General features: G+C 39.6%; 3 protein-coding genes across 3 annotated transcripts; 2 read left to right on the forward strand and 1 right to left on the reverse strand.

Moving 5' to 3' along the window:
* Nucleotides 1-545: 545 nt before the first annotated feature.
* si:ch211-215c18.3 (uncharacterized) lies at nt 546-10313 on the reverse strand. The gene is made up of 5 exons (XM_061803028.1): nt 9900-10313; nt 4205-4311; nt 3731-3856; nt 1990-2337; nt 546-1918 (listed from the first exon to the last, which is right to left on the reverse strand). Exons 1-5 carry the CDS (start codon nt 10103-10105, stop codon nt 1812-1814), a joined length of 894 nt encoding a protein of 297 aa, XP_061659012.1. The 5' UTR covers nt 10106-10313; the 3' UTR covers nt 546-1811.
* On the forward strand, nt 6698-9890 carry thy1 (Thy-1 cell surface antigen). The gene is made up of 4 exons (XM_061803030.1): nt 6698-6812; nt 7429-7472; nt 7581-7904; nt 7982-9890. The coding sequence occupies exons 2-4, from the start codon at nt 7442-7444 to the stop codon at nt 8086-8088; spliced, it is 462 nt and encodes a 153-aa protein (XP_061659014.1). The 5' UTR covers nt 6698-6812; nt 7429-7441; the 3' UTR covers nt 8089-9890.
* Nucleotides 10314-11502: 1189 nt separating the features above from the next.
* f11r.1 (F11 receptor, tandem duplicate 1) lies at nt 11503-21831 on the forward strand. The gene is made up of 9 exons (XM_061803029.1): nt 11503-11947; nt 13986-14045; nt 15857-15973; nt 16152-16295; nt 17320-17522; nt 17616-17718; nt 19540-19647; nt 20752-20954; nt 21077-21831. The coding sequence occupies exons 1-8, from the start codon at nt 11887-11889 to the stop codon at nt 20766-20768; spliced, it is 813 nt and encodes a 270-aa protein (XP_061659013.1). The 5' UTR covers nt 11503-11886; the 3' UTR covers nt 20769-20954; nt 21077-21831.
* Nucleotides 21832-22384: the final 553 nt, after the last annotated feature.

Raw genomic sequence — 22384 nt, forward strand, 5'->3', positions numbered from 1 at the left:
CAACAGAAGGCCATGAAAGCTTTTCAGTTCGGTATTTGCACTGACCTCAATGGGGTAAAAGAATTTAAGCCATTAACTAACCGCGCCCTCCTCCGGACCCAACATGTCAGTGCAACACGAATTCACTGCCGAGTCAGTATTCCCATTTAGTCTTTTAACTACTGATGTTTAAGCAATCTAACCGACACATTTTCATCGCTACTTTTGTGTTTCAATGTAATTATATGTAAAGGTCCTATTTAAAAAAATCTAGATGTTGTTGCTTGAAATTGTAGTTGCATTGTCTGGTATTCTGCTGGCCGCTAAATAGAATATAATCAGAATATAATGATATAGTACAAACTCCAACCACAAAACATCAGCTTCATTGCTCTCATACAGGATGTGCCATATCAAAATCCATCAATCCATCTATTACAGTATCACAAATCTTCACGAGTGTCACTGGAGTCTTGGAGCCTACTGTAACTCAGGACTAGTCACCACTGGGTCACACCAACCAATTACAGTGCATGTCAAAATGTGTGAAGAGAAAAACTTACAAGTGTGGATTTACGTCTTTATTGCTTTAACTTCGTTATAGCATTTTGTACACATTTGATAATACTTTAGTATGTACTTAAATAAAGCTGTGTTTAAAAAAAAAAAAAAAGCATACAGTACCTTTATTAAAAGTGCTTCTGTGAAAATAATACTCACAGCATCAAGCCTAAAAATTATAGATAACCATTCGGGGGGGAGCCAAAAAATACATGTGATGGGTGTTGCATGTCAATATAAAATATTTTTTTGAAGCCGTTTTGAAACTTGTACCTTGTGTTTAAATAGTATAATAAGAGAAGAGTAGTTTAATGCCGATCTTAAACATTACAAGATTATTAAAGGCAATCCCATTTTTTTCACTTCACAATCACTTGTACTGTTTTTGCCTTGTCTTCGGGGAGAGTTTACTACTAGGGTACATTAGCATCCATACAGTGATTGAAATACTGAGTATTAAAACTGTCGTGTGGTTTTTAAAAAAAAGATCAAGATAATCCCATCAAATATCTCCTGCCCTAATGCAATTTAAATTCCACTTGCTATGACACAGTTGTGCTGCTCTGACTAATGTGAAAAAGCCACAACATCCAGGACAATGTTAAATTGCAGCTTAGCAAAAAGATGAGACTCCACTAGTTATTAATGTTGAAAAGGAAAAAAAGATAAGGTCTTCTTTTGGACCGTGTTAAGCTCGACCATGAAGTGATGCAAATACACTTACTGGACACATGATTAGGTACGCCTAATAATCTAATATGCTAAATTTACTTTTTTGATGATTCCTTATATGTGATTAGCTCAAACAAAGACGTGTTGATTTTTTGATACTGGGGATTGTATTGGCTCTGTGCAGGCGTACACAATAATGTGGCCAGTTATTGTACACGCCTAAGCTATTCAGTGCAAGAAAAAAACATGCGATATGAGTGTTTGTGTTAAACATAATGCATCGTTTGTAGATGAATTCATAGATGAATGTGACTCATTGATAAAGGAAGACCCAATTATGGCCACAGACAAAATGAATGTGGCTTTAAGATAAACATCATATCATGTTCACTGGGGGACGGAATACATATGGTGATGTATCTGGTACAAAACTAAGATTTGAATATGAGTTGGAAAAAAGGTGCTACAATAAGGCTTTGGTGATGTATTTTTTTTTTCTGTCTTGTTTTGAAATACGTGTTCTAAATCATGATCATCTCATATTGAGTTTGCCATTTAAGTGAGTCACAAACCAGGTCCGTCGTGTTGTCAGGGAGAGTTCATAGATTCAGAAGACCCAGTGCCACAGGGAGTGAGATCACCACGGACAAAAGCCATGGCGCCGATTCAAACATTACGCTGATAGCCGAGCAGATTGGTAGAATTCCTGCAACGAGAGAAAATGTGAGCTTATGTTTAGTTCCTAGGGGGAAGTGTGTGAAGAAGAAGCTTCCTCACGGTGATGCACGGCCATGCTGTTCTCCTTCCAGCTGGTGCCTTGGTAAACCCTGCACGTGTACGTGTAAGGTTTCTCATCGGCCATTGGCGCCCAGGTGAGGCGGCACAGGTTCGGGGCGAAGAGGCTGACGTTGCTCCGCCTGCGGTCCTCGGTGGACACGTAGATGACGGCGTTGGGGTAGGTGCTGCCCACCAGCCTGCTATCCTGACGGTACTCGCAGTAGGGCCCCGGTAACTCGTTGGTGGCGGGAAACTCACAGTCAACCCTGACGTTCCTCTCCAAGTAAGTCAGGCATGGAAATATTTGAGGCCCACGCGGAGGGAAAAAAAATGTATACAAGGAACTCACTAGAAGAGACACAGAGAAATGCAATCATCTTCAGTTTTGATGTGCAGAACCTTACATAGGGAAAAGTACGTCTTGACTGGAAGGAATATTTCCAGCAGGAAAAAGATCTTAAATAATACTGTATTCTGGACATTTCAGGACAGCAGCGTCTATGTCAGATGTTGCAAACAGCCACTCGCTGTACTCATGCCTTGTTGCAATTGTGCAATGGTCCTGTAATTAAAAAAGGCCAAGTGATTTCTGTTCTTGCCAACTCTCCCTGCTCTTGAACTTGTCTATGCCATACATAAAATCCATCCATCGATTTCATATTTGAGCCGCCTATCGTCACGAGGGTCGCGGGAGTGCTGGAGCCAATCCCAGCTGTCATCGGGCAGGAAGCGGGGAACACCCTGAACTGGTTGCCAGCCAATCAGAGGGCACATGGAGACAGACAACAGCACAATGCTTTGCAAAGAGAAATTGCAAGTTCAAGAATGTATTGTACTTTCTAACTTACACTCCGATTAGTTCGCTGCCCTTTTTGCTTCCCATATATTGTTCCATTCATTTTCATGTCGCTTTTAATGACAGAGATTGACATTGAAGAGTTGGGTCTTATTTCAGCTGACTTTGGGCATGACACTCAGTACACAATGGACTTGTTGCCAGCTAAAGGCAGGGCAAGATTTATAGCAGGTGGTTAGGGGGCAGAAAAAGTTCGTCTCCCCCCCAAAAAAAGTTTGAAAAACACTGACATAACCTAACAGGCATGTATTGGGGATGTAACAAGAAGCCAGACTTCCCAGAGAAAACCAAGCACGGGTTGAACATGCAAACTCCACATAGGAACGCCAAAGCCTAGATTTGATCCCCTAACCTTAGCACTGTGAGGCAGATCTGGTAAAAACTAGGACCCTATGCCACCTCCTCCCCTTTTAGTTTTCTTTAAATTGGATATTTTGCAACATTTTTGATGGTTGCATGATGAGAGGAAAACAACAGATGCAACGTGGATTGATTGTCAGAACACATAAATTGAAGAGCATGTCTTCATTGCAAAACAGGCCCTTGGGGATGAGGTCATCTGCTTTCATGACTGATTCCCCCCCCCCCCCTCTTTGTAAATACTCTACCAGACTATAGACAGTTTGGCAGAGAAATAATCACATCAGTGGTTGATTTATTTTCTATAATATTTCCATTGGGATTATATAATGGCAACAGAGGCATCAATGTCTTGGGAATTACATGACAGATGACAACATCGTCCCATTTTGTTCAACTTTTCACTGTCAGAGAGTACATACATCTTTAATGATAGATAATCAAATTTTATAATGTAACATCTTGCATTCCAACAATGTAAACCAATAATCTGGCACCAGCGATCATTTAAATAAAGTGACTTACTGTGAGTCTGGTGGGTTATTCCAATCCTGGCAAGGAGAAGGCATGCTGTGGTTAACAGGTGAGGCGCCATTTGTGTGCAGTACTGAATTCCAGATGACATCAACAACCTACACAGCACGTTTTCACCTGCAGACAAGAGAGTGACATGGGACCTTAGGTACGACCTGATAAAAGGTTTTTTTTTTTCATACAAGCCTAAATACAGTAGTGACGACAGTAAGAAAAAAAAAACAAAACCACACATACAGCATAACATGCAACATCATCATCACCAGTTGGGAAGTTTCTGGAAGCACCAAAAATAGCAGGACAGTGCAGGCTGCAGATGTGACGACGCCCAGGCGGTGACTTTGCACTGCAGCAAACTGACCACCTCCATGCATGCTCACATCTCGTCTGCAACCCCGTGCGACCACATACCAGGATATTTCTCCTGATGTCAAAATGTTTGATTGTATAGCTCGAGCGTCCTACCTGCTTGTCCGACAAAATCCCCCGCCGCTTCCGAGCCGGATACTGAACGCTCAAAATGACACACGCAGGCGGGCACATGCACAAGACATTTCAACTTTCCATGACACCTAAGAGAGAAAGACGATTGACAACGGCAGGCATTTAAAAGACACTATACTGATTTTTTTTCTACATGTATGAGCATTCAACCCGCACCCCTCCCCCAAAACAACGCAATTAAATGAAAAACAGTACTGTACATAACATGCCAACGCCAGCACAGTCTTCCAGGAATGCCGCAGTACTACATGAGCTCCCTCTGCTGGACAAATAAAAAGTGTCAAGCGCGAAGACTGCGCCGTTGTGCTGACATCTAATGTGAACTGAAAGAATGCATTCGGTGAAAAAAGATTATACAAAACATTTATATGTATGGTATGTTTGGTAGGTACCATGTGGAAATAATATTAGAAAATACAATTCTGGTTTCTGCAACTAAGTGCTCTCGTCTAAATGCCAATATTGGTACGGTATTTTAAATTGGAATTTGTTTTACCACTCGTTTATAGGATTCAAAAATGAAAATTTTACACACAAAAAAACTATAAATAGTAAAATATTGATCAAATTGGTCTTTTTTTTTTTCCAAAGCTGTAGAATGCTTTATACGTTTTAAAATCCATGCAGCTTTTGAATAAAGTTGGGATTCCGTGCCTTGTTTGTTATTGCGTCAAATTTGCAAACTGATTGTCCGAGGGTTGCTTTTCTTTTGGGTACTGCACACCGAGAGCACAATAGTGGTTACGTGGGGTCAGCTCATTTGCCTCAGTTCTGAGGTCGGGGGTTCGAATCCAGGGTCTAGCCTTCCTGTGTGGTGTTTCACGTTCTCCTACAGCTACTCTGAATACCATGTTCCAAAATGGTGAGCCTTAAGTTCCTTGTAGACTCTAAATTGTCCATAGGAGGGATTGTGAGTGTGATTGCCAGTTTATGTAATGAGTATGTACCTTGTAATTGGCTGGCAACTAGTCCACAGTATAGCCCACCCCCTTTACTCGTGTGGATGAGGAAAAGGCCTAAAGAAAATGGATCGATGTAAATTGCTCATAGATGTTGATCTGGTCACTCTGTTTATCAGTTCAGAAATCAGTTTCGCAAACATGCTTTGTGGGTGTAGGCACCATAGATGTTTTTTTTTTTTCAAGAATCATTTTTATATACAGTATTTACAAGCTGTTAAAACATTAATTCTTAATAATTTGTAATCGTAATTCTGTGTTTATGAAAGAACATGTGCAAAGATGTTGGATAGGGTTCTGGGACAACTATCTCCTGACTCATTCAGGCATACCACAGCAGTAGTTTCTCTATGACTCCCTTTCTTTCTGGTAACATTGATGCAACATTGTACCTGTTTTGTTGCAATTAACGTACTATCATAATCTTTTATTCCCAACATTAGGAACTGTGCTGGTCAGGTTATAGCTCTACACGGCATAGCAAATAGCTGGATAATTATTTTGCTTCTTTAAAGTAAAGACAAACTAAATCCAACAATAGTTGACTAGTCTACAAAAATAATTTACAATAAACAACAAGGTTTTATGAACGCAGTGGAAAAAAATATTTCAGTGCAGATTGGTGAGGACAGACATCAATTAACACGAGCAAAATTGCATTATACAGTATAATGCAGAGCTGCTTTAATTAGCTGCTAGGGTTTGTGTCTTGGAGAGGTTGCAACATTGCTGCCAAATTCCTTAGAGACTACTTTGGCCAGGGAGGTGTTCAGCAAATGTCCTTGAAAAGATGGATGAGCAGTACGACAGAGGAAACAGTAAGTTTAGCATTTAGGGTAACATCCTCAATGTTTAAAAACAACCATGATGACAGAAGATACTGTTTTAATGTGACTTTTCCCTAAAATGTTGTTGAACCGTTGAATGTTTGGGATGTAGGGTGCGCACACCACCCTCATAAAAGGCTGCAATGGCAGTCACTTTCATTGTGCTGAATAATTTGTATTCGCACCTTTCTTATCTTAGTCTCACACATCAGTTGCTCAAAAATATTGACAGTTTCATTGCCCAAGAGAGTAATATCAACACAGGAGACCAAGTGGATCATAAAGAAACTCATACTGTTTAAAATCTATAAAATCTATAAAATGATGCTGAGGTAGAGTACATTTATGGTGGTAGGTAGAAAATTTGGGGAATTTGGCTACATATACATATTTGCGCATTTGGTTTTTATGTAAAACAAGTAAACAGTTCAAAAGCCTTTGCATTACTGTGCATTCAATTACAATTAAATGGTCCCAAGGACCTACTGAACTTTTCCCAACATTGAACGAGGACATACAGCATGTAGCCATCGAAGTGTGTCAGCTGGTAAACTTCGGTTCTCTGGTAAAAGATGGTGAGGAGAAAAAAAAAAATAAAGAGATATGCCTATGTAATTTTGATAAATGTCTCCTAACTGGAGTGGAGCAGCCGTTTCTCCCCCTCCCCCACTGTCCCCCTCCCATCCTCTTGCCTGTGTTTCTTCTCGGAGCCGACCTCTACTGTAACAACCCCTGGCATCACTGCAGAGCACTGAGGAGAGCAATAAAACTGCATCAGACAAGGTGAGGATGATTCATACGCAATTTCTCACAGAAGCTTACGTAGGGGAAATACTGACTTTTATGACAGAAATAATTCATCTGGACTGAATTATTTTGGTGTGCAAATAATGATCTAAATTAGTTTACAATGCTTTCAGCATTTCAAGTCAACATTTTAAAGCATGCAACAGAAAAGCCACAAAGTCAACATTATTTACATTATGTACAGATTATGTATTTTGTAAACCTCACTGATGACTTTAAAGTTGTCAAATAATCAGCAGCTGTAGGTGTGGTTATGTCGAGGAATGCATCACTGTTGGCAGATGTCCAGTGAACTTTCTAGCTCTTCACTGCACAGCATGAAAAGTAACCCAACACACTGCACTTGGTCACAAACGTGGCACCGTTGGCCAATCAGGGTCAGGACCTGAGTGACACAATAGGATCATTCGTGTTTTTGAAACATAACCCAGCTCATCTTCCCAGAACGTTGTCAGGATTTTTGGGGTGGAAACTCAAAACCATCTATGTGACTATCAAGACTACAAGACAATCTATGTGAAAACATGAAAACGACAGATATTGAGATCTGCCTGCACATGTTAATTTCAGTTTGTTTGTTTTTTGCTCCCAGGGAAGTTGCGAGAATGTTCCTCCTTACCGCGATTATTTTGTTCGGTAAGGTCATTCAGATGTTAAGCATGTAATATTGTCAAATCTGATGGTTTAAGCCTGTTCTAAATTTGTCATGAGTTTGTAAACCAAGAGTACGTCTCTGTGTTGCAGGCTTTGCGTCAGCTCAGAAGGTGATTCAATTATCCTACTGCTCGATAGACGAGGACCACGTGAGGCTCGATTGCAAATATTCGCTTCCCGCTGAGTCACCCGAAGTACTTTGCAAGTACACTCAAGGGGAAAGACTCCTGGACACCACCAACCCGGACGAGAAGCAGCATGCCTCCTACAAGAAGAGAGCCAAAGCTCGCATCTTCCCGGGCAACGTCTGCCGGCTGCTGTTTAAAAACCTGCCAAACGGCAAGTCGAACTTCACCTGCAACATCAAATTTGCCAACTCATCTAGTACATCTAAAACATCGGTGGTGGAAAAAAGTAAGTTCCGTCAGCTGTTCACATGCTATTTTGATTGACAGCTATTAAACAAAAACACCTCTCTGTCATTATTGCAGAGCTCCTCCTCCCTTGTTCTGCCTTGAGTGTCCTGTTACAAAGCTGCAATGGCCTGCTGTTGACCTTGATGACATTTCCTATGCTGCTCGCACTTGACTGGCTCTGAAAACGGGACCCAAGATGCTGCAGCCGATTATCTGGTGGCTGCCGGTGGACTCTAAAAGCTGTTGAGTTGAATGCGCATACAATATACAGTGTATCTAGGCTAAGTGTGCAAATGTACAACAGTATTTATTCTATCTTCAGCTGAGTTCAACCACGATCTCAGAAATAGAGACGTGAAATGTGACATCGGCTTTAGTATCGCCATTTGAATGGATCCTTATGGTGACTCTGTTCCATCCAACGAGTGATTCCTATAGCTCAAGAGTGATCAAATCTGAGTGATGGAAGACATCTGCTCAAATCTGCCCCAAAAATATTCCAGTGGTACCTCTACTTATGAAATGAATCCGTTCTGGAAGGCGTCTCGTGATGTGAATTTTTCGTAAGTAAATGTGCTTTTCACATGTAAATAGCCTAATCCGTTCCAAGCCCTCCACCAAAAATAAACATTCAAAGTACTTAATGTAAAGAATAATAAAAAATATGTTCATTTACCTTTGGCGATGGGTGACTATGTGAACAGAAGGGTGAGTGACAAGCAAAAGGGATCGTGGGGGACGGGGGAGGAGGCAACCATTTGACAGCTGAGAGGAAACGTGTACAAATGGATGCACAAAGAATGTTTAATTCCGCTAAAGTTTCTTGGGGCCCATGGTGAATATAGATTAACAAAATTGACAAAAAACACACACACAAAAAAATGTTATACTTTTCCAATGTGCGCTAGCACGTGACAGCATTTGGAAGCGCTAGCATGATTCGGTGACAGTTGACTGTCCAAGGGAAACAAAACGCATCATGGGTAAAGATTGATGTCCCTCCAAGCCAATGGGATGCCAGGAAGATGCCATGGGGATACCCAGTGGGAAAGCGGTTCTACTGCGCCACACTAAACCAAGATACAGGATGTTTATGTTCAGTGGAATTTGAGGGCTGCGAATACAGCGCCTATTTTTTCCTTTCATATCCTGAATTTTCTTTCGTAGCTGGAGACAATATTTTTCCTAGGAGGCGTTTTGTAACCTGAATTTTTCGTGACGAGAGACGTTCCTAAGTAGAGGTACCACTGTATGTCAATAATACAGAGAAATACATGCATGCATGAGCTATGTAGATCAATCAATATATACAGGACTCCATTTATAAGACTGACTGTCATGTGTGGTATTGCAAAGGATGTTGTTGCTTCTGGCTGCTGTGATGTGAATAAGGACAACAGCCTTCAAGTGTTATTGCATGAAAACGGCCCCGTTTGAATTTACTGTTCTGAAGATTAAAAGAATAGAAGAAGACAATTACAGATGGGATAACAGACAAAAGCAATGTTTAATCCATGATGCAAAGGACAGATGGTTGGCTGAGAGTTAGTTGTCTGTATGGGATGTTTAAAGATGTATCAGCTGTATCGTGTTTATGGACTTTTCTTATATTTTAGCCTCATCTAAAGCATATTACGATGGTTATTTTTTGTGTATTTGTCTCCCATAGGAAAAAGGATATACTGTACACCCTTTATTTCCCCCAGTACTCAATACTCTCACTATCATCCTGTTTTCCAGTTTAATAGTGTTACTGTAACCTAAAATATGAGTAAGCATCTTTGTATACACCACATGACAATTAGTGACATTCTCTGGGTGATATTGTTAAAAGACAAGGATGAAATTGAAGTATTCTTTGCAGCAACCCTGATGATCAGTGCCTGGTAATCACAGAGTGGTGAGCGAGCACTAAAACAAAAACACTATTGAAAAAAAAAAGCATGACCAACCTATGTCTAAATTCTAATAGTTGTTTGATAAGAGTATGTACCTAGAGTCTGCTTCCTCGTGGGATGGCGTGTCGTGGAATTGAGGAGGTCTTCGAAGTATTCTCCCCACCGCCACCCAATATCCCAGGTTGAGGTGAGCAGTGCCCCATCCCCACGATACAGTGTGGAAGGTGCACTGCTTCCCCCTCTTGAGATGCCGGACGGTGGATGAGAATTTCCTCAAAGCCGTCTTGAAGTCATTCTCCATGGCCTCAGCGAACTCCTCCCAGGCTCACGTTTTTGCCTCAGCGACCACTGAAGCTGCACGCCGCTTGGCCAGCTGGTACTTATCAGCTGCCTCGGGAGTCCTGCAGGCCAGAAATGCCCGATAGGACTCTTTCAACTTGACGGTATCCCTCACTGTTGGTGTCCACCAACATGGCTTCACAGCACACCAACAAAAATAAAAATGTCACAAAAACTGGATATGTAAGTCAATTACTGTATTGACTTTCTGACAACTAATAGAATAACATTTATTTGTTCTGTCTGTCTTTATATGCTGCTGCCATTGACAGGAGAATAACGATACATTCTTGTTAATAAATAATATTTTGAGCAACTAAGTGAAATTTGATAATTTCCTGCGGCACAGCAGGAAAGCTCTCATGGCACACTAACGTGCCGCCGCACACTGATTGGGAATCTCTGTCTCAAGGCCTATTGCAGAGGTGTCAGACTCAGGATTAGGCCTGCCGCATCTTTTTTTTTTTTTGTTGCTCATGAAAGCAAATCATGTGTGTGAACTTCATGTTTCTTGCTCAAATTATTATTATTGATTGCAAAAAATTGTTTTCTACCAGGTAGCACAGAGGCTCAGCTGGAAAGCGTTGCCCTAACAGTTCCTGGGTTCTGGGTTCAATCCCGGACCGGCCTGTGTGGAGTTTGCACGTTCTCCCCGTGTCTGCGTGGGTTTTCTCCGGATACTCCGGTTTCCTTCCACATCCCAAAAACACGCCACATTAATTGGACACTCTAAATTGCCCCGAGGTGCGATTGTGAGTGTAGCTGTTGTCTGTCTCCATGTTCCCTGCGATTGGCTGGCGACCAGTACCCTGCAGCCCGCCTGATAATTGCTGGGACAGGCTCCACCACTGCCACGACCCTCGTGAGGATAAGTGGCCAGAAAATGGAAGGATGGATGTGTTAATATGTGGTGATCTTACAATACATTTATATGATTTTAGAGTCGCGATGACAAGGGAAGCCTTAACTTGGATGTGGCCCACGACAAAAATAAGTGTGATGTGACACCGCTGGCCTGCACTACTGAATATGAAAGTGCACGTTCCAAATCACAGTAGTACTAGATCGAGTGCTTTTAGATCCCCACAACTGGTAGTTTCACATTGTGATACATTTTATACAATATGAGTCATACAACAACATAACACCGTGCTGACTCATCTCGAAGACTTTTGACCTTAATGGATAGGTTTCCAATTACGCCATCTTGTGTGTCATGGAGGTCAGAGAACACAGCTGATAGGTGAAGCGTGAAGTTTTTTTCTATCGTTAATTTATCCGATTGGACTGTGTGACGTCATTGGACACCTATCCATTGGAGGGAGGCGAGTTAGTACTCAAAACAAGAAAGAATCCAAAGCCAACTCCGGTCCCCTTCAGGTTGACCAAAACTTGCAGCAACCCATGACTGCTTGATTCCAACTCCGTCACTGGTGAAAATTGTCAGTAACTGTCGAACCTGTTTGTCCACTCGCCCGGCCACCGCTTTTTTGTTTTTTTTGTTTTTTTTTTTTCCACCACCGGAGCGGAACTTGAAAAACCCGGAAGTGAGGTATGCACTAGATGGTGTACCTGAACCCACAACGAAACAGGTGAAACTCCACCGACGCCGCTGCACTCCCCCACGGCAGAATAGTCGACACTAGCTGAGGAAGTATTGACTCCCCTGGCTATTGTTCAAGTGGATAACATTTTGGATCTTTGTTTCCGTTTGGCTTTATCGAAAAAAAGGACGCAACCATCATGAAGATGTTTTCTGGTCGGTTGGTTTCGGTATTCTTCTTGTTCGCGTCCGCAGCGACAGGTGGGTTATTAAAACTATTTTGTTCACTCGACGAACTCTTTAATGCTTGAAACTTTTATGTTGTACTTAGCCGTGAATATCTTGCCGAATCAATTGCGGTACATGATGAAGTTAAACGTTGAGGCAATTTTCAAAATGGAGGCCTGCCCATTTCTTTTCAGGTGTGTGGAAGAAGTTGAGAACATTGTATACTATCAGTAGATGGATCTACTTGAAAGAGTCTACATGTCAAATAGTGTTTGTGGGACTTTTATCAATTCAACCTTGAAAGTGGATCTGAATTCCAACAATTTGAGATGTTTGGTTTCGACACAGCAGTAGTGCAATGAAAGATTCAATACAAGATATGTAAAACATTTTTCTTGAATTTATGTGCTCGGTTAGTGTTGGTTGACACTATCAGAACGTTATAAAATGTTTGACAATATTGTGCCACAGAGGTGATCTGTAGACTACGTGTTCCTTTCATTTAGCTAAATAACGAATTTGAAATTACGGCTGTCAATATGATGCAGTGCAGTTCCACACTCGGTACACCCAAACCCACGAAGTATTAAATAACATATTTTAAACACTCATTTTTGCATTGTTTTCTAATTTAATAGATAGAATCTCCTCCACCATGGATGCAAACACCTATGGTTTGAGTAGTAAAGGCAGAATTTAGTATTTTTTTTTTTTTCTACTATTTTGATTTGTCCATATTTTGCTTCGTCTGCCAGCATTACTGTCCCCGTAAGACATGGTTTCACTTAGATTGTTCCCGTTTCAACGGTGGTTCAATAACCTGGAGTGGGTGGTGTTTTATCCCTTGTCGACGCCCTGTTGGACCAGAGTCTGACAAACACTGTTCAAACTTGTCGTCGCTGTGGTGAGCTACTGTTGTGTGTTTGACCTAGTAGTCGTTCAACTATTGTGAAGTGCTAGCTCATTTGCAACAAATAATCAATTGCTCACTTCACTCTGGCAAGTTTCCTAAAGCTCTTAAAAGTAGCTGTGGTTAAGCTTCTTTAATAAAACAAAACAAACAAACAAACAAAAAAACAGCACTGGACGATTCCATGTTAGCAAGCTATAGACCCAACTCAAATCTACCTTTCATAGCCAACATTGTTGAAAATGTTATTTTTAATGAACTCAGCAATTTGTTGAATTTAAATCGACTTTTTCGACAAATTTGAATCAGGTTTCCAAACTCATCACAGGGCAGAATTTCCTCTGATCAAAGGGATAAATGATAAAGGGTTGAATACTGACTTAGGAAAGGTGTCAATTTTCGTCTTGTTGGATCTCAGTGTGGCTTTTGATACGGTAGATCACAATATAGTGTTAAACATGTTGGAAACGTGGGAAGGACTAAATGACTTGGTCCTAAAATGGTTTTGGTCCTTCCTGGAGGAAACGAGCTACTTTGTAACCATTGGAAGTGCTCAATCTCAACAAATGGGAATGACTACGGGGTCATTTTATAGTATTTTTAATTCTAATGATATTTCTTGTACTGTACGCTATTTTTAATTGCACTTTTTTTTTAATACAGATATTTTGTCATTTTTCGTCCGTCTGTTTTAAATGTTTTCTATTTTAAATTCATGTTAAGCACATCGAGTTGCCTTGTGAATGAAATGCGCTATATAAGTACATTTGTTTTGCTAAAAGATATGCATTATTGCATACCACTATATATTGTAGACTAAACATTAATATTGGTTTTTAAATAAAAGAAAATAGAAAAAGTCTGTACTTAATTAAATTCAAAGGCATTTTAAAGTCAAATAAGGTTTAAAGATTCAATCTCTAATTATTTACCATACATTTTAATTACAACAGAACTGTACTTAAGCAGTGGTTTTAACCTATCAAATATGGAAGCAGGCATATAAGTTGTCGTACCTGTATCACACTGAGAATCATTGATTTAAGTGTGCAGGGTAACCAAATATTGTGGCCAGGATGTGTGTATTTTGTACTAAAGGTTTTTTTTTCCTGTAATAAAATCAGTAGCATATATATGTTTTTGTTTTTTTTTTTCCAACAGGTGTAAGTGGGTTTTCAGTTACCACTTCAAATCCAAATGTGCAAGTTAAAGAAAATGAAGGTGAGTTTAAAAACGCACACACGCATAATGGTCTGTACATGGAACACATACAAAACATTTATATGATGTGCCACATCATGAATGTGTTTTTCTGCATTAATTGAAAGGGACGGTGTTTCTGATGGTCTGTCTTAGTGTATTTTTTTGTTTGACTTAGTTATGTAATCAGAATCAATGATTCTATTCATGCTTTTTTTATAGCAATTTTTTTTTTTTTTTTTTTACCTTCTGATTTCCCATTGACTCTCTCTCAGCTGTATCATTTGTGTCATGGGTCACATATAGTTACGGTTTCCTTCCTTGTTAATTACACCATATACTGTATTTTCACAACCATAAGGCGCATCGTATTGAAATGCGCAGTCTCAGTTTTGGGTGAAGTTTCTGTATTTAACATACATAAGGAGCAGGGTATTATTGGGCGCAGGCATGGTGGTGCTCACGATCAAAGTGAGGAACAATTGGACCTTTATTTTTGTAAGTAGATGAACAAGTTTGCACTCCCAAACACAAACCCCTCCACCACAATAAAGCAACAGCTCAAGGAGAGGCAGTCTACATAGTTTTGTGGATTTAGAGAAGGCGTTCGACCATGTTCCTCGTGGAGTCCTACCTTGGGTGCTTCGGGAGTATGAGGTACCGAACCCTCTGATACAGGCTGTTTGGTCCCTGAACGACCAATGTCAGAGTTTGGTCCGCAAGTGGGATTGGTTTCCTTTGAGGGTTGCATTGCCCTTTCTCACTGAAAGTTCTGAACAGAATTTTTGGCTCCAGCTGAGGCATAGAGGGGGTCCAGTTCGGTGTCCTCAGTATTGCATCTTAGATTTTTGTAGATGATGTGGTTCTTCTCTAGGCTTCATCAAGCTGTAATCTCTAACTCTCACTAGAGGGGTTTGCAGCTGAGTGTGAAGTGACTGGAATGAGAATCAACACCTCCAAATTTGAAACCATGGTCCTCAGTTGGAAAAGGGAACAATTCCTCCTCCAGGTTGGGGATGAGATTCTTCCCCAACTGAAGGAGTTCAAATATCTTGCGGTCTTGTTCACGGGTGAGGGAAGAATGGAAGGGGTGATTGACATAACTCCAGTGACATGGACTTTGTATTTGTCTGTTGTGGTGAAGAAAGAGGTAAGCCAAAATGCAAACCTCTATCTATTGGGTGATTAAGGTTCCAAGCCTCACCAATGGCTATGAGGTGTGGGTCATGACCCAAAGAACAAGATCCTGGATACAATCTGCCAAAATGAGTAACCTCCTCAGAGTATCTTGGCTCTCGCTTAGAAAGAAGGTTAGAAGCGGCCATCCGGGAGGAGCTCAGAGTAGACCTGCCTCTCCTCCGTATTGAGAGGAGCCAGATAAGGTGGCTCGGGCCTCGATTTAGGATGCTTCCAGTACACTTCCCTGGTGAGGTTTTTCGGGCACATACCACCGGCACTAGACCCCACACGTGACCCAGAATATGCTGGAGAGACTAGGTCTCCTTGGCTTGTCAAGAAATCCTTTGGCTTGTCTAGGAATGCCTCGGGATCCCCTCGGGAGAGCTGGAGAAAGTGGCTCTGGAGTGGGAAGTCTTGGCTTCCTTGCTCAAGCTATTACCCCTGATAAGCGCAAGAAGATGGATGGATTGATGGTTTAAAAAAAAAAAAAAAAAAAAGGTACACTAGTTGATGATGAAAACATTTCCAATTTGTTTTTGTATTAGTGTACAGGTCAAGCCACAGGTGCTGAACTGCGAATATGTGGGGGTCCACTGTATTCATATTTGTTCAAAGCTTATGTGTAATATTTTTTGTGGTCCCTACTGTTACAGGGATTGATCTTACATGCTCTTATTCTGCGGACTTTGGTTCAAGTGCGAGAGTGGAGTGGAAGTTCAAGGACCTTTCAGGGTCACAGAAATATGTCTATTATGATGGGAAACCAACAGGTAAGTTGTTTTTTTTCTTAAATATCTACAATGTTGCTGAGCCTTATCTAGTTGATACATTTGTACAAACTGTAGAAATCCTGATTTGCCAAACAAGTAACAAAAAAGAAAATGGCATGCTACAAGGTGGCAGAGATGTACATTTTGCGTGGCTGTTAATCTGCAAACTTTCCAACAGGACCATATTCCAACCGTGTCACGATATATGGCAGCAATCTGAGATTCAGCAAAGTGACCCGTAAGGATAATGGAGTGTATGACTGTGAGGTGTCTGGTGTCAATAGCCAATTTGGGGAGGCCAGGGTGAAGCTCACAGTTCTTGGTAAACATCTCCATTATAATTTCTTTCTTTTTGCTTTATTGTAGCTGTGTTACGGTTTCTGGCAACAAATTTTTACAGCTATTCGATCCTCAGATATGCTCAAAACTCCCAACTATATGAAGTTTATAATATAAATATTAGTTTTTAACCCTTTAAATGATAATTTTATTTGAACATTTTGAGTTTTTATTACACCTCAAGAAACAAACAAAAACTGTTTATTGTAATGGTGATTGGGGTTTGGTGGTGATAGCGAGTCTTCTTTCATATTAGCAGTAAAATTCATTTAACGATAGTAATATTTTGATGTTTTTAAATAATCATTAGACATTTTACCACAGTGTCTGTTTTATTTGGTTTCAATGTTTACATCTAATGCGGGAAAGCTACTTTGCTGTAACCGTGACCATGAAAGACGCTTAACTACTGTAAAGATATTTGATGTTGAAATGGCGACATTATTGAGAAATGTAGTGTACCTAATGTGATTTTTTTTTTTAACTTTTTTAAATTTTATTTTAGTTTTTTTTTTAAATAAATTCTGATCAATATTATTACTAATAATAAGGTTTGCATACTCAATAGTATTTTTTTTTCACTACTGTGGTGCATTCTAGTGTTTAGTTTTAACACTACAGCTTTATTGTAGGTATTTTCCAACTCTTATATCTCCACTGGCACATCAGCAAGTTTACACAATGTGCATTATGCATACGAAATTACAGTACAGCATATTTATACAAACGTCATGTCTGTCAACATGAATGAAGCCAAGACTGATGGTCACCTTTGGATATGGTGAGATCTTTTTTTTTTTTTTAAAAAAAACCAAAACAATGGCATAATTTTAAAGTTTCTGCTGGTGCGTTTACGTGGTCTCCTTCCCCATTCACATAAGCTAGATGGAAGTCTTTTTACCTGTTTTGCTAAGTGATGAAGTAGTTTGCATACCTGCATACCTTCAATTGTCAACACCATGTTACAATGAGTGAGTGTAGCCAAAGAAAACTGTTTTTCCCCACAGTACCGCCATCGCCACCCTTGTGTAGGATCCCCACCTCAGTGACAACTGGCAAGAGTACCATCCTGTCCTGCCATGATAGTGATGGCTCACCCCCTCCCCAATACAAGTGGTACCGAAATGATGTCCTCCTGCCACCTGAGCCCAGCAAGATTTCTGGCTTCCAGAACAGTACCTATATGCTGAACTCTGCGAATGGCAACCTGGTCAGGTTCTCTTCATCATCTTTACAGAATTTTTTTTTTTTTTTAATGTAAAGAAGAACTCTTTTCAACCCTACCATACCTATGTCTTCTCAGGAGTTTCCCTCTGTCAAAAAGATAGATACGGCTCAGTACTCCTGTGAGGCTTTCAACGTTGCCGGTCCTCCTCAGCGCTGTAGAGCTGTGAAAATGGAAGTCCGTAAGTTGCACCTTATTCATTTTCCATCATAGAACTGCAGTAAGACAGTCTTCAAAACTGTCTTATTTAGCAAAGTGCTACAAGCCCTTTCAGACAATGAATTTGCCAATCTACAGTAATTCATGGGTATCCAATTTGAGGCATCTGGGGTGAATCCATCTGGCCACATTATTTTGTGCCTAAAAGCCTGAAAAGGGTCAATTGATGGTGATTATAATACATCAGATTTGTGTACAGCTTTTCTTAATACTCAAACGTTTTACAACACTTAATTTTGATTTTTTTCATACCATGGTTGCATTCTGTCCCTGTTTACTTTTTTTAATGTATCAAGATTTTTTCATTACAAAACTGCCTCTGAAAAAAAACTGCACAGTCTTTATGTACTTATCTACTCGCCAATTTTTTCCTTTACATTTCTTTCAAAAGTAAGTTACATACCTGTTTGGATGGTAAGGAAACTGCAGGAGGTCCTCTGACACTAGAGGTGGTCCAGCACGAGGTGTTGAAAGGACTTCATGACCTCAGATGTCAGGGCAATAGGCCTGTAGTCATTGAGTCCCAAAATTGCAGGTTTGTTGGGGACTGGGATGATGGAGCGTTTGAAATAGGAACGTAGTATGCGAAGTTTCAAAGATCTATTAATCAGCATGCTTGGTGGAAAAGTGATAGCTAATGTTATATTCCTTTAAAACCACACTTGTTTCTTAGCAAATTAGATTTGTCAAATTAGCATTTGACTAGACTGTAGTTTGGGTTAAAAAAAGTATTTAGTGGTCCATTCGATATTAAACACCCAGCACTCAGTGTCAACTTTTGTTTTTGTTGGCCCACTCATAGTTAAAGAAGAATTTGAAGCAGTAGCAGAATGAAAAGCCAAAGTCCAGTCACTGTATCACTGTACCTTGTGTGCTACCTGGTGTAACCACTGGGCATGACAGCACAACCTGATGGAACCACTGGGCATTACAGGACAAAATCAAATGAATGTAGTTATGATTTTGATATAATTTAGGTGATTCTATACCAATCTTGGGTGGGTTGGATTGAAATGATCAATGGGCTGGATGTGGCCCGGGGACTGTAGTTCTCACATCCCTGCTCTAAATGCTGCAATATCGACTTCAACATCCTCATCCCCATCATGTTGCAGTTCGCTTTTCACAATCTCACTGTAGTACACATTTTTTAAGAGGACCCATCAAAATATATGTATTTTCAGTATATCACTGGTTTTTACAGTTGGGTTGATTTTGTATTGTTTTTATGTCTTTTAATTATTTTTGTGATACTGTATAAGGATTTGTAGCTTTAAGAAATAACAGGACAAAATGCGTACAAGAAATCAAATGCATAGTCTACATTAGAAGAGTAGAAAGTTTTGTTTACAAGTTATGCACATATGGCGGCTTCCACTTACTTGCGCTAGTTTTCCGATTTAAGATCAGGAGGTTCACAAAAAATTAACATATGTATAAATAACAGAATAGATATATGGGTGATACATTTTTTTTTTTCCATTTCATTATTTTTTTTATTAATTTAGAGCAGTTAGTGTGTCAACCCTCCACATTATGTCAAGCTTATACACGGTGCCCCTTCTCGTTCACAGTTCACTATTATAGACCAGTGCACAAGTCTTATAATACTGAAAGTAGCTGCTAATTTTGCATATCATAAATTGTACATTGTGATGATGCAGCGGGACCACCTCATAGAGTTGCGAGCTTTTATGTACATGTGCAGTAGGATGAATATGCTTTATGATGATTAAGTGAAAGAGCCTCAAAATGACTTTCCATCACCATACAACTCTTTTAGGCGACGTGAACACTGGAGGCATTGTTGCTGGGGTAATTGTGGCTTTGCTGTTGCTCGTCCTGCTTGCGCTGGGAATTTGGTATGCTCACAAGAAGGGATACCTGCCTCGTGAGTATACACTTGTGCATTCTTTGGGGAGTTGTTATATACTGTGTTGCATATCTCTATGTATGTATGTGTGTGTGTCTGGACAGTGTTCTTTTCCTCATTATTGTAGTTATTATGACAAGGTCATATAGAAATGCCACTCTCCTATTGATAGCCCAAGTTATCAATAGGAGAATGGGATTCCGCAGAATGGCCACTGAATGGAATAAGGGCGGTTTATTACTTGTATAGTGGGAGAGGGATGAATTACTCATGCATCATCGGGCCTTGTTTTAGTGCAATATCTCAGCAGTTTAGTACTAAATTGTCTCTGCATGTTTTCACCACTGATCTCCAAACATAGTATTTAATGTATTCTCATTTCTGGCCAATAAACAGCGACTTTTTTTCCACAGGCTTTCAACCCTGCGGTTTATTCGGTGATCCGACTAATTTGTGCATTTTTTTCAAACGGCCGTAAGGGGGCTCTCGAGCGGAAAATGTAATAGTGAGACCAGTGCAATATATGTGCTGAGGAAGTGACTTTTACCGGTATGTCTTTTTTTTTTTTTTTTTTTTTAAAACCGCCCCTGTTAGCGTTGTGCTACCGTTAGCGCTATATTAACGTGTTGCTGCTGTGTTACTGCCGCTTCTCAGTGATTTTTTTTTTTTTTTTTTTTTTTTTTTTTTAAACCGGTATTTTTTATTTTATTTTATTTTTTTTTTTAAACTGGCCCTTTAGCACTGTGCTAGCGTTTTCCTGGTGTTACCGCCACATCTCAGTGATTTTCTCTGGTATGTTTTTTTTTTTTTTTTTTTTTTTTTTTAAACCATCCCTGTTAGCCCCGTGCTAGTTTTAGCGGTGTGCACAGTCTTAGTAAATATCTCTCGTTTCAATGTGGGCACTTGCGGCTTTTACACAGGTGCGGCTTGTGTGTGTACCAAATAGTATTTCCTTTACAAATGTACTGGGTGAAGCTTAGAATCCGGTGTGCTCTGTTAGCCGGAAATTACGGTATTTAAATTAAAAAAAAAAATAACAAACATAACTTTACAGTCTCTATAGAGTCATTTGTAAAACTTAAACGTAATTGTCTAACCACTGACTCTGTGTCCTTATTCCAGGCATGACTGAAAGGTGAGAATACTTTTTTTCCATTAGACACAATGGATTACATCAGATAGTCAATTTCGATACTATCTAAATTGATGGGTAATTTTTACCCCCAAGAGTATGAATGTAAAATGATATTGTTTCTGAAATGTCTCGCAGCAAGGAAAAAAATGTGGTCTACCAGCCGCCTTCGGTATATGGTGGTGAGGATGATGTAAGTATGACTCTACCTTGCATTTTCACAACTTATGTTCTACAAATGTTTTCTTTGCCTTTACCAGATTTAGGTCCATACAGAAAAAATAAAATGCTATAATTACGTTGTTTGTTTCGTAGGCCGAGTTCAAGCAGAAGTCATCGTTTGTGGTGTAGGCTGCAAGCACCCGTCCTTCCTGGTTTTAACTGAATGTGTGCTTTTGCTGTTTTTACGTCATGTAATATATGCTATAGTGCTTTTTCCTTTTTTTAAACTTTTTTTTTTTTTTGACAAACCTTCTGTAAATATAGCCTTTTTCATTTGTGCTGTTTGTAAAATCAGTCCTTATTAGCGGTCTTTTATGACCGCAAGCCTTTGTAATATTTTAGATTAAACTTACATTTTAAATATTGTACAAATTCTTCCAGAAAATTTACATTCTCAAAATCTGTTTTCCTGTGACTTGAGCTTAAGAACCTCATTGATTAAACGGTTTTAAACAGGGTAGATTTACCGTACATTTCCTGTGCTGTGATTTTATTTTCTGTTAAAAGCTCAGAATTACCTGTGAACTACAAGAGAGTGTGTTAATGGTGTGCTTTTAACCATTTTTAAAAAATATATATATTAAGCACCTTCTAATCTTACAACAGCTATGATCTCTGTTCTTGAAGATTGCTTTTACTGTCTGGTAGTGTATACGGTACTCTAACAATCGTGTGTACAGGGTTAATATGGGCAGATGTTGGTAAATACATTAAGACTTTACACTTACTGATATTGAATATTTATTTGGGGAACCAGTATGTTTTCCAGTGTTTGCTAAATGGAGCTGATGAATCAACATAATTATGTAACTGCTTTATTCTAAATAAAACGTTTTTAAATTAGTAAATTATTCTGTCACAACTGTAATGAACTGTATTTTAAAAATATTCATTTCCAGCAACGTGTGTGTTGGGGGAAAGGGGGAGTGGCTACATGACAATTTTTTTCATCCCCCCGAACTAATCAGATGTAGCATGTTATACAGTGACAAAAATATTTATTGCTATAAGGTTACTGTTCTGAACTTGAATGATAAAGCTTCTCACATAACGTACTCCTAAAATGGCAAGTAGGCTACAGCTTTCAAATTTCAGTGAAAAATAGTGTATTTGTTGCACATTCCAAGTTCCCATTTTTCTTTTCTTGTTGTCTTGGGGGGCTTAAGTCCTTGTTCCTAAAATGTACCGCTTGCAGTGTACACATTTGCGGGACCATTAATAACTTGGAACAATGAAATGTCATTGAACTATTTGCTGCTGATTAAAATACCGAAAGTATAAAGCTAATTAACTGAACATTTCATTCGTCCTAGATACGTCACTGCTATAGCTACAGCGACCTAATTAAAACGAAATTAGTTTGCCTCCCTTCACCATGGCAACAGATTATTTTTTTTTCCC

The sequence above is a fragment of the Syngnathoides biaculeatus genome, chromosome 18 (genome assembly GCF_019802595.1).
Source record: "Syngnathoides biaculeatus isolate LvHL_M chromosome 18, ASM1980259v1, whole genome shotgun sequence".
Lineage (NCBI taxonomy): Eukaryota > Metazoa > Chordata > Actinopteri > Syngnathiformes > Syngnathidae > Syngnathoides > Syngnathoides biaculeatus.

What these genes read in the sequence shown, in the direction of transcription:
- si:ch211-215c18.3 (XM_061803028.1), bottom strand. Translation starts at nt 10,105, where the DNA reads ATGGAGAATGACTTCAAGACGGCTTTGAGGAAATTCTCATCCACCGTC. An exon ending in GGATTTTGTCGGACAAGCAG is followed by an intron (nt 3,857 to 4,204) that starts GTAGGACGCTCG and finishes TCTTGTCTGCAG; the next exon opens with GTGAAAACGTGCTGTGTAGG. An exon ending in AATAACCCACCAGACTCACA is followed by an intron (nt 2,338 to 3,730) that starts GTAAGTCACTTT and finishes TGTCTCTTCTAG; the next exon opens with TGAGTTCCTTGTATACATTT.
- thy1 (XM_061803030.1), top strand. Translation starts at nt 7,442, where the DNA reads ATGTTCCTCCTTACCGCGATTATTTTGTTCG. An exon ending in TACCGCGATTATTTTGTTCG is followed by an intron (nt 7,473 to 7,580) that starts GTAAGGTCATTC and finishes TCTGTGTTGCAG; the next exon opens with GCTTTGCGTCAGCTCAGAAG. An exon ending in AACATCGGTGGTGGAAAAAA is followed by an intron (nt 7,905 to 7,981) that starts GTAAGTTCCGTC and finishes TCATTATTGCAG; the next exon opens with AGCTCCTCCTCCCTTGTTCT.
- f11r.1 (XM_061803029.1), top strand. Translation starts at nt 11,887, where the DNA reads ATGAAGATGTTTTCTGGTCGGTTGGTTTCGGTATTCTTCTTGTTCGCG. An exon ending in TTATGATGGGAAACCAACAG is followed by an intron (nt 15,974 to 16,151) that starts GTAAGTTGTTTT and finishes ACTTTCCAACAG; the next exon opens with GACCATATTCCAACCGTGTC. An exon ending in ACTCTGCGAATGGCAACCTG is followed by an intron (nt 17,523 to 17,615) that starts GTCAGGTTCTCT and finishes ATGTCTTCTCAG; the next exon opens with GAGTTTCCCTCTGTCAAAAA.